We start from the raw sequence: 11,772 nt of genomic DNA, 5'->3' as shown, positions 1-11,772 counted from the left end.
CCAGGATGGTCTCAATCTCCTGACCTCGTGATCCACCCGTCTCGGCCTCCCAAAGTGCTGGGATTACAGGCTTGAGCCACCGCGCCCGGCCAATTCATTCATTCTTAATCAGCTCTCTCAGGTTGACTATTTTCTCTCTGTTTAGAAAAGAGCTATTGGAAAGTAACAAAATTTTACTAGATTCTTTCTAGGAGAGAAAGATGGCCTGATTTTTTTCTCATTGTTACTATCAAACAGCAACCTCAGCCGGGCGCGGTGGCTCAAGCCTGTAATCCCAGCACTTTGGGAGGCCGAGACGGGCGGATCACAAGGTCAGGAGATCGAGACCATCCTGGCTAACACGGTGAAACCCCGTCTCTACTAAAAACTACAAAAAACTAGCCGGGCGACGTGGGGGCGCCTGTAGTCCCAGCTACTCGGGAGGCTGAGGCAGGAGAATGGCGTGAACCCGGGAGGCGGAGCTTGCAGTGAGCTGAGATCCGGCCACAGCACTCCAGCCTGGGTGACAGAGCGAGACTCCGTCTCAAAAAAAAAAAAAAAAAAAAAACAGCAACCTCAGACCTCTTCAGCGGAAGGTGTAGCATTTATGAGAGCAGACTTCTAAGTATCATGGGGCCAGTTTTAGGCCATTTGTGATTCATGGGCCCCCTCACACAATGCTGACGTTTGAATGAATTTGAAAATTTGCTCAGAACCAAAGATTAATTTTAGTGGAGGAAATATACTTGAGAATAAGTAACGGGCTGGTCATGATGTCTCACACCTGTAGTCCCAGCACTATGGGAGGCCAAGGCAGAAAGATTGCTTGAGGCCAGGAGTTTGAGACCAGCCTAGTAAACATAGTGAGACCCCATCTCTAATAAAATAAAATAATAATATTTATTTTTCGAGACAAAGTCTTGCTGTGTCGCTTAGGCTGGAGTACAGTGGCGCATTATCAGCTCACTGCAACCTCCGCTTCCCAGGTTCAAACGATTCTCTTGCCTCAGCCTCCTGAGTACCTGGGATTACAGGCATGCACCATCACGCCCAGCTGTTGTATCTTTAGTAGAGATGGAGTTTCACCATGTTGGCCAGGTTGGTCTTGAACTCCTGACCTCAAGTGATCCATCCGCCTCAGCTTCCCAAAGTGCTAGGATTACAGGCGTGAGCCACCATACCGGGTCTAAAATGCTTTTTAAAAGAGAAACTAAGAAGCATCCATTAGTGGCAGCAAAAGCAGGAGCCATGATACCATCTCTGAAATGCCAATTTTTCTACTATTTCCATTGCTGTGATTCCCTGAGTGAGACATAAGTTATTTATTCCAACAAAACTGATATGGCACGTTATATGGTTGTACATATGCTAGAGGTTATAAAAATAATTTTGAACGTTCTTTTAAATAATTTCTTAAGAGGAAAAAACGTTAAATTTGACTTGTCTGTTTTCTGACAGTAGACCAAATTTTGGTACAATTGAATCACACTGTAGCAGAATTCACCCTGTGCTAGGACATCCAGTAATACTTTTCATACCTGAAGACGTGGCTGGCATGGACTTATTGGGAGAACTGATGCTGACTCCAGCAGCTGCACTGTGCCCCAGCCCAAAGGTTTCTTCCAACCAGCTTAACAGGATTTCTTCAGTTTCCATATCCTTTTGATGAAAAGTTCCATCCAATTATCTTTAAAATGGGTTTTTATATCCCAGTTTAGGAAGGCCTTTAGTATGTGAATTCTGCATCTACAAATATGTATGATTTGTGTAAAAACATATAATCTAATGTGAAAGCCAAGCTTGAAAATTTTGCCAGGGAACTGAAAACTGTCAAATGTGACACATGCCATGCATTTTTCATACAATCCAATATGACTGAAGCCTGAAATGAATGGTGCACGAGGAAGAGATGGGGCTAGAAAAGTAGTCTGGAGTTGAATATGGTTGATCTTGAGTGCCATACTAAGGATTGTGAACTTTATTCTCTGTACAGTAAGAAACCACTGAATGTGGCTGGGTGCAGTGGCTCACGCCTGTAATCCCAGCACTTTGGGAGGCCAAGGCGGGTGGATCATGAGGTCAGGAGATCAAGATCATCCTGGCCAACATGGTGAAACCCCGTCTCTACTAAAAATACAAAAATTAGCCAGTCATGGTGGCATGCACCTGTAATCCCAGCCAGCCAGCTACTTGGGAGGCTGAGGCAGGATAATCACTTGAACCCGGGAGGTGGAGGTTGCAGTGAGTGGAGATGGCGCCATTGCACTCCAGCCTGGGCGACAGAGCAAGACTCTATCTCAAAAAAAAAAAAAAAGTAATTTATGGGAGTGTAAACCAGGTCAGGGTTATATTTGTTTTTTATACAAGTGAATACATAGCTATAAGACTAAAACTTGGCAGTTTTCTTTAGCAGCTACACATATTTCTATATGGACCTTTGGGTCTGCCTCTGATATTGTCAACTTGGGAGCAGCCAGTGACTACTTTCTTCAAAGATACCTCTTCTTTAATTGATTGGAAAAAATACCATTTGTGTATAGTACCCAATTTGGATCTCAATTTGGATAGAGGTATATCCTCCCTCTCTCTGCACAGGAATGAAGAAACTTGAAGAATATTAGAGAAATGAAAGGAAATATGAATAGAAAGTGTATATAAAAATATGACCAGAGATATGGCCCAGGTTGGGGTTTGAGGGTCAGGGTCTGGCCAAATGTGAGAGACCACTTGAAGTGAGGCAAACAGGTGTCAAACAGGCAAAGCTCTTTCAGAACTTGTTTTGGCATTGCATGTTTTTTTGTTGTTTGTTTTTGTTTGTTTTGTTTTGTCTTGTTTTGTTTTTTGAGACAGAGTCTTGCTCCATCACCCAGGCTGGAGTGCAGTGGTACAATCTTGGCTGGCTGCAACCTCCGCCTCCTGGGTTCAAGTGATCCTGCTGCCTCAGCCTTCCTAGTAGCTGGGATTACAGGTGCCCACCACTATGCCTGGCTAATTGTTTTTTGTATTTTTGGTAGAGACAGTGTTTCCCCCTGTTGGCCAGGCTGGTCTTGAACTCCTGACCTGAAGTGGCCCACCTGCCTCAGCCTCCCAAAGTGCTGGTATTATAGGTGTGAGCCACCGCACCCGGCCTGGCATTGCATGTTGATACTGGTTCTCCTCTTACTTCCTCTGCTGCCTCCTCTATTCCTGGTCCTTCTGTTAGATACTTGTTCAGAAGAGTTCTAATGTACCTAATCTGTCAACTCTGGGCCTTTACAAAGGTAAGGGAGCAGTGATACTTCTGAACTACTGTGGAAGAGAAATGCCGCATAATGAACTGAGAAAATCACATACAATTCCTTAGAAACAATTAAAACACATACTAGTGCAAGATGTAATAGTATTAGGCCTAGGAAGCGGACTGTAATATTCACATAAGCTCTAACCACACCAGCTTTGGGTGAATCACGCTAAAAGTTGGAGGTTAATAACTGAGCTAATAAAACTGTGAAATTGGAGTATGTGACCATGGGCTGATATCTAGGAGGGGTTGCAGTTTTGAGATTGACTGTCCTAACTAGAATCCTTTGAAATTTGGAAGGTAGTCTGGTCTTCTGGCTCCTGAGGAAGATGACCAATAGGGAAGAGGTATTCTGTGGCTATGACTGGTATGAGAAGATTGAAGCCTACTGGGATGGGGCAGTATCTTAGAGGGAATGATACTCCACCAATTTCTAATAGAGATATGACTGGTGAATTTCTAGGGATCTCCATATCTCCTTTTCTCTTTCATTTTTGTTTTTGGGCTTTGCTGGTTTAGTTTTTTACCAATTTATGGTCCTGAACTTTCTCAGTTAACTTTGGAAATGAATAACGTAGAAAATGTCCCCTCATCTCCCTCCTTTATTACTCTAAAGGACAGAACAAGGATCCACATGAAGGTACTTCTCTACATGGATCTGAAATATAGGACTATCCTGATTGTATTCTAAAGGATCAATGTGCTAGAAAGTGACCACTGGGCAATGGATTACATTTGGGGATACAAATATATAGTACTGGGGCTAAAAGCAGATTCTTTAGTCAGTCTAGCAAAATCTAGAACTCAGTTCCACCATTTACCTCAGGCTCACGCTGAATGAGGTATTTAACCTATCTGTGCCTCTTTTCTTATCTGTAAAAGGGCATAAGAATAGGTCCTATCCAATAGTGTTGTTGTGAAGTCTAAATGTTGAAATAGTACATAAGCATTTGATGCAGTACCTGGCACGTAACACAAGTTAGCTGTTGTCATTACGCTCAGGTGAATCTAACCTCTTACCAGCCATACCTGCCTTAGAAAGTTGTACAAGGAATCAATTAATTTATTGTGTAGTGCTTTTCAGTAATGTAAAGGAGTGTTGTTTGGTTTGCATTGTACATACGTAGTTACTATTTTAATGTTCTTCCTGTGAGTCATTATGATTTGCTTCCATCATGTGGATAGAGAAACAGGTTCAGGAGGGTAAATGAGTGTTTGAATTTAGATCTCCTATTCTCAGATCCTTCTTTGTTCAGAATACAGGTTCTGTGGTCACTTTGTATTTCGAGGGCTTTACTTATCTTAGAAATTCATGTAATATCTTGTCCTCTAGATTTGGTGCTTCCAGATGTGAGTTATCGGGCGGAATCCAGTGAGGGGGATCAGTCTCAGAATATGGACCCTCAAGGACAAACTCTGCTGCTTTTTCTCTTTGTGGATTTCCACAGTGCATTTCCAGTCCAGCAAATGGAAATCTGGGGTAAGTATAAGAGAATGGGGTTGCCAGCTTGGGTGTGCCAAATGCTAAGAGAGAGGGAAACTTTGTGTAATGCATACATGTAAATTAGATATATTTCTGTAGAATAAAGAAGTTCAGTGAAAAACCCTGCTTAATAAAATAAATATATCCTATAGAAAAGATTCATATATTGATGCATTACTTAAATGACGACATTTCTAGATCTGGTTGGCCAGAAATCAGCAGACACTTCGTATATATTGCTCCCTAGGGATCAGCAGTTCTCAATGTTAGCTGCACAATATTACCTGAAGAGCATCTAAAATGCTCACTCTCCAGAGATTCTTATTTCCAGATGGACTGAGCTGGGGCTGAGGGCTCAGTATGTTTAAGAAATTTTTTTTATTTTTAGAGACGCTTTGTCGTCCAGGCTGGAGTGCAGTTGCGCGAGCATAGCTCACTGCAACATCAAACTCCTAGGCTCAAGTGATCCTCCCACTTCAGCCTCCCAAGAAGCTGGGCCTATAGATGCATGCGACTGCACCTGGATAACTTTTTCAATTATTTTTTATATTATTGTTTTTTGTATGGAGGTCTTGCTTTGTTGCCCAGGCTGGTCTCAAACTCCTGGCTTCAAGTAATCTTCCTTCCTTGGCATCCCCAAGTGCTTCTTGGTATGTTTTTAAAGTTTCTCAGGCCGGGTGCGGTGGCTCACACCTGTAATCTCAGCACTTTTGGAGGCCAAAGTGGGTGGATCACTTGCAGCCAGGAGTTAAAGGCCAGCCTGGCTAACACGGCAAAACCCCATCTCTACTAAAAATACAAAAATTAGCTGGCATGGTGGCGGCTTCTTGTAATCCCAGCTATTTGGGAGGCTGAGGCAGGAGAATCTCTTGAACCCAGGAGGCAGAGGTTGCAGTGAGCCAAGATTGTGCCACTGCACTTCAGCCCGGGCAAGAGATTGAGACTGTGTCTCAAAAAACAAAACAAAACAAAATAAAACAAAATAAAATAAAATAAAATAAAATAAAGACTTCTCAGGTGATTCTGATGTACAGCAAGGCTTGGGAACTTTTCATCATCATGCTGCCTTTCCAGGTGGATTTTAAAAAAATGCACACCTGTTCTTATTCAGGTATGCAACAAGGAACCTTTGGTGTTTATCTGTTAGATGGGTGATAATTTGTTATCAATCAGATTATCTATGATAGAGATAAAACAGTGGTTTCATTTTCTGGTCCGTGAAACATATGCATCAGAATCACTAGATGATGATGATGATGATGATGATTTTTTAAAGGTTCTAATTTTATTGACCAGGGTTCTTTTTTTTTTTTTCTTTGAGATGGAGTCTCGCTCTGTCGTCCAGGCTGGAGTGCAGTTGGCACGATCTTGGCTCACTGCAAGCTCCGTCTCCCGGGTTCACGCCATTCTCCTGCCTCAGCCTCCCGAGTAGCTGGGGCCACAGGTGCCAGCCACCTTGCCTGGCTAATTTTTGGTATTTTCAGTAGAGACGGGGTTTCACCGTATTAGCCAGGATGGTCTCGATCTCCTGACGTTGTGATCCACCCGCCTCGGCCACCCAAAGAGCTGGGATTACAGGCATGAGCCACCGCGCCCGGCCTATTATTATTATTTTTAAGACAGAGTCTCCCTCTGTTGCCCAGGCTGGAGTGCAATGGCGCCATCTTGACTCACTGCAACCTCCACCTCCCGGGTTCTAGCGATTTTCCTGCCTCAGCCTGCTGAGTAGCTGGAATTACAGGCACATGCCACCACACCTGGCTAATTTTTGTATTTTTAGTAGAGATGGGGTTTCACCATGTTGGTCAGGCTGGTCTCGAACTCCTGACCTCATGATCCACCCCCCCCCCCACCTCGGCGCCCCAAAGTACTGGGATTACAGGTGTGAGCCACCGCCCCTGGCCATTATTATTATTTTTGTAGAGACAAGGTCTGAACTCCTGGGCTCAAGTGATCCTCCCACCTCGGCCTCCCAAAGTGCTGGGATTACAGGCATGAGCAATGCACTTGCCTCAAGTGATTCTTAAATATAGTAAAATTTGAAAACCACTGAGCATTAGCAGGAGTTGGCTTCTTCATTTTAATCCAGTAAACCCTGAGATGTAAATTTAAGTGTTTCTCAATGCCCTCCTAATCTTTGAGGAAAGTTACAGGGAGAAGTGGAGCTTATACAAATTTGGGGAAAGGTTTGTAAGCCTCCCTTTTGGTGCTTCTGATATGTCTCTGTGTTCTCCTTTCTCTGTGGGCCAGTGTGTTTTTGTGGGACTCTATTCTTCAGGCACTCCAGTGCTATTTGGTGTGGCCCTGCTCCCACTGAGTCATAAGAAAAAAGACTGCTTACAACACCAGACCAAAAGAGCTCATATTGACTGGTGTCCATTATTTATTGAACAAACCATTGTTGGCTGTGGTATTCTTCCTGCTGCCTTCCTTCTGAGCCTCTCAGCAGTAAGATAAGGCAAACTTTTCCCTGCCTTTTCCCAAAACGTGCTGTACACACTGTAGGAGAGAAGCACTGTTTCCTGGAACTCTGGCTTGTAGCTGTTATTTGAGGAGCTAGTGGTCTTTGGTGCGCGGTCGTTCCAATGATTAATGCCAGGGGAATAGAAAATAGAAGATATCTAAACTAATGTGAGGATTCCTAGGGCTGTTCCCTGTGGCCTGTGCTCACACAGACAGAGGCTGGTAAGAGCAGCAACTTATTATTGTGGAAAAGACATCAGGGTGGAATCAAGAGACCTGGGTTTAATTTTAGCACTGATACCAACTTCTTCAGTAATTTTTGGGAAGCACGTCATGTAAATCTGAGCCTCCCTTTTCATATCTTTAACATGAGATTGTTAGGCTAGGCCCCATCAAAGGCCTTTCCAGGTCTAAAACCCTCCTAAGACTTAAGATCTGCTACCTTCTGGCAGGTTTTTTTTAAGGTCTGCCAGAAGGTAATCCTCAGATAATGTAAGCCTGATAACATGTTCTGAGCCCTAGTGAACATTCCTTAAGAACTCAGATTCCTCAGAAACACAGTATTATCATTCTTGTACTACTGTGATAATCTGTACACTTCTGTTTAGCTTGACTCTGAAGGCCTGCAGTATCTCAGTTGTTGTACTCAGTATTGGATTTAAAAGAAATTCATCAATGTATTAGTAAATACAGTAAGTCTCTCACGTCTTACACATCTGATAATTTAAGACTAGCCTCTGAAGAAGATGCACAGTGAGGGGAGGGAGGTAGATATAGACATAGTGATAATTTTACCTTACCTTCCCCCTTTTCTTTCTCATATCCTTAAAAGCTTTCTCTAGAACCTCTTCTTTTAGGAAACAGATTGTTCAAAATTAGTCTGTTCCCATGTGTCTTTAAGAAAATTACTTAATTGGCCTTATGCCCATCTACCTTGTCATGATAACTTCTGTGATTAACTCATTTTTTTTCTTGTGACTAACTCATTATTTTCCACAATGTCACAAGCATTTTTTGATGGTCAAAATTTTAGGAATGAACTTTGACTTTTAAATTAAATGTCTGATGGGTGCAGCACACCAACATGGCACAAGTAAACATATGTAACAAACCTGCACGTTGTGCACATGTACCCTAGAACTTAAAGTATAAAAAAATAAAAATAAAAAAATAAATATCTGCTTTCAAAGGGGATCTGATTTCTTGAAGCTATTCTTGAAACCAAACTATGGAAAATACCAATCTAGATGATATATTAACATAGCAATAGCAATATTTTGAAATTGTACAGTGTACATTTCAGAACACTTCATGGGCCAGGCACCGTGGCTTGGCACCTGTAATCCCAGTACTTTGAGGGCCCAAGGCAGGAGGATTGCTTGAGCCCTGGAGTTTAAGACCAGCTTGGGCAACATAGCGAGACCTCGTCTCTACATATAAAAATGTGCCAGGCATGGTGGCTCACACCTGTAATCCCCACACTTTGGGAGGCCAAGGTGGGTGGATCACCCTGAGGTCAGGAGTTTGAGACAAGTCCAGCCAACATGGCTAAACCCTGTCTCTACTAAAAATACAAAAATTAGCTGGGCGTGGTAGCAGGCAGGTGCCTGTAATCCCAGCTACTCAGGAGGCTGAGGCAAGATAATCACTTGAATCCAGGAGACGGAGGTTGCAGTGAGCCGAGATCATGCCATTGCACTCCAGCTCAGACAACAAGAGCAAAACTCTGTCTTTAAAAAAAAAAAAAAAAAAAAGAGCCAGGCATGGTGGTGGTACACACCTGTGGTCCCAGCTATTCGGGAGGCTGAGGTGGGAGGATCACTTGAGCCCTGGTGGTCGAGGCTGCAGTGAGCCGAGATCGTGTCACTGTGCTCCAGACTGGGCAACAAAAAAGCCCACAAAACACTTCATGTACATTATTGCAGTTTATCTACACAACATACCTGTGAGAGCAGGTGGTATAAAGTCATTTTCTATATTGAAGAAAAGATTTCATCACCACTAGTTGATGGCAGAATTGACCCTAGAATCTATGTTCTCCCTGACTCCAGCTCCAGAATCCTTTTGAGCTTACCATATATTACCTTCCCTAACAGGAAAGCCTCATGGTGCCTTATGGTAGGAAATGTTCTTCTGGCTTGCATTTTTAATACAGTCCTGGAAAAAGCCAGCCAGTTTTAGGCTGCTTCATCATATAATTCTGAACACTGCAAACAAAGAATAATCAAGAAGGATTTTCTCCAGGTGACCTGTAAATTTGGCTTCCTGTGCCTGCTGCATCAGGATCATTACATGGCGGCCTATTGTTTGATGGCATAATTTTTTTGCCTGTTGCTCTCACGTTAGCTTTTCTGAATGAGGCTGAGCAGTGGTGCCCATGGTTACTTTAACAGAGATAATCCCCCATTTAAAAGGACCTCATACCAACAGTTCTGTGTCATCTTTGTGAATTTTAACCTTTTCTTTACCACAGTACATCTGAAAGCACTGCCACAGCAGTGATGTTCACATAGACGTAGAGTAGGGTTAGGCACACTCTATAGGACGTTTGCTTCTCCCTTTCTCCTCTCCTTTGGAGTCACTGGGATTGTTGTTTATAGTACATGGTATGTATATGAATTAAACAGGATCCCTTATTTATTTCTTTAAAAAATAATGTCATTCTTCACCTTAATTTTCCTGAGCTTTCTTAGATTTATAAGTGGGAATTGGGTAGGTTTGTAAGTTGCTGGGAGATTTTGTCTTAAAAAAGGTAATTATTTGTGGATATGTAGGGGTCTCTTCTTCCGAGAGGCATCTTTTCCATTCCCAGTCCTGACTCAGAGCACATGAACAGCAATCTTGAAGTAGTTATCCTCACTTATGGTTAATCCTTGGATAATGCAAGCCTGATACCATGTTCTGAGCCCTGCTGAACATTCCTTAAGAACTCGATTCCTCAGAAACCAGTGTTATCATTCTTGAACTACTGTGATAATTTGTATACCTCTGTTTAGCTTGACTCTGAGAGCCTGCAGTTTCTCAGTTGTTGCACTGATCTCAGTACAACATCTCAGATGTTATATTAGATTTAAAAGAAATTCATCAATGTACTAGTAAAGTGTCTTAAATCTTACACATCTGGTAATTTAAGACTAGCCTTTGAAGATGCACAGTGAGGAGAGGTAGATATAGTGATAATTTTACCTTCTCCCTCCCCTTAGGAGTCTATACTTTGCTCACAACTCATCTCAATGCCATCCTTGTGGAGAGCCACAGTGTAGTGCAAGGTTCCATCCAATTCACTGTGGACCAGGTCTTGGAGCAACATCACCAGGCTGCCAAGGTAATAGGGAATTCACAGCCTCTTTTCTCCTATTCTCTAAGAAAAAGATAGCAAGCGTATATAGCAGGCAAAGGGCCCAGGAGCCCTTCTTCCCTTAATGCCCCTTCCTCTCTTCTGTCACCTGGGTGATCTTGTAACGCTGCATCTAGCCTACAACTCAAACTTTAGCTTAGATGGATCACTGTAACCAGCTTGGTTAGTCTTACCTCCTAGTAGGTGTGTTTGGGTAAAGAAGGAAATAGTTAATAGGGAAAAATGGCTGATAACACATCTCTTCCTTATCCATATAATTCCCTTTCCCACACAGACTTCTGGAGCTGCTGCTTTGCTGTGTCTTACATTCCTCCCCTATTTTCCTAATTCTTTACACTATCACCTTCTCCTCTTACCTGATTTTCTAAATCCATCCATCCTGTGTACTTTTGGTAACACATTTCTTACCTCATATGGCCCACTTTTCAGGGAAAAAACAACCACACGAAGAGAGCAGAACTAAAAGCTTTGTTTTTTTTCAAATAGCGTGTCTGTTTTCTTGACCAGTGTCCTATTGCTTGTCTTCTCTAAATGTGTCTGTGTCAGTAAGTCACCTCTGTGAAATGCGAGAACATTTTAAAATTTTATATTAATTCCCTAAATGTTATGGTGTAAAAATATGTGAGGATCTCAGTAACTTTTGTTGATGGATAGGAAGAATTGTTGAAATCCTGCTCTGATGGAAATGTGTGGGCCCTCTGGGATTCTCTAAACCACATCTTGGGATTCACGCAGTCTTCCCCTTACTTGTTATGTCTCCCAGGCTCAGCAGAAACTACAGGCCTCACTCTCAGTGGCTGTGAACTCCATCATGAATATTCTGACTGGAAGCACTAGGAGCAGCTTCCGAAAGATGTGTCTCCAGACCCTTCAAGTTAGTAGGAGATTGGGATTGGGGATGCTTAAAAGTGCCAGGGTTTGGGCTGGGTATGGTGGCTCATGCCTATACTCGCAGCACTTTGGGAGGCCAAGGTGGGAGGATTGCTTGAGCACAGGAGTTTGACACCAGCCTGGGCAACATAGAGAGACCCTGTCTCTACAAGTAACTAAAAAATCACCCAGGTGGGGTGGTGCATACCTGTGGTTCCAGCTTCTCAGGAGGCTGAGGTAGGAGGATCAACTGAGCCTGGGATGTTGAGGCTGAGCCATGATCATGCCACTGCACTCCAGCCTGGGCAACAGAGTGAGACCTGTCTTAAAAAAAAAAAA

The 11,772-nt window shown here is 42.9% G+C and overlaps 1 protein-coding gene across 1 annotated transcript in view; it reads left to right on the top strand.

The window, feature by feature from the left end:
• Window positions 1–11,772, top strand: part of LOC105512327 (chromosome unknown open reading frame, human C11orf80) — an 82,737-nt gene that overhangs the window by 43,635 nt on the left and 27,330 nt on the right. The window contains exons 7-11 of the mRNA XM_011942761.1: window positions 1,438–1,627; window positions 2,393–2,549; window positions 4,593–4,739; window positions 10,409–10,530; window positions 11,327–11,437. Coding sequence (XP_011798151.1) covers window positions 1,438–1,627; window positions 2,393–2,549; window positions 4,593–4,739; window positions 10,409–10,530; window positions 11,327–11,437 — 727 coding nt within the window. The remainder of the gene's footprint in view (window positions 1–1,437; window positions 1,628–2,392; window positions 2,550–4,592; window positions 4,740–10,408; window positions 10,531–11,326; window positions 11,438–11,772) is intronic.

This window comes from Colobus angolensis, unplaced genomic scaffold (assembly GCF_000951035.1).
Source record: "Colobus angolensis palliatus isolate OR3802 unplaced genomic scaffold, Cang.pa_1.0 Scaffold21, whole genome shotgun sequence".
NCBI lineage: Eukaryota > Metazoa > Chordata > Mammalia > Primates > Cercopithecidae > Colobus > Colobus angolensis.
Note: the sequence above shows the minus strand (reverse complement) of the source record. Positions and strands in the feature narration are given on the sequence as shown.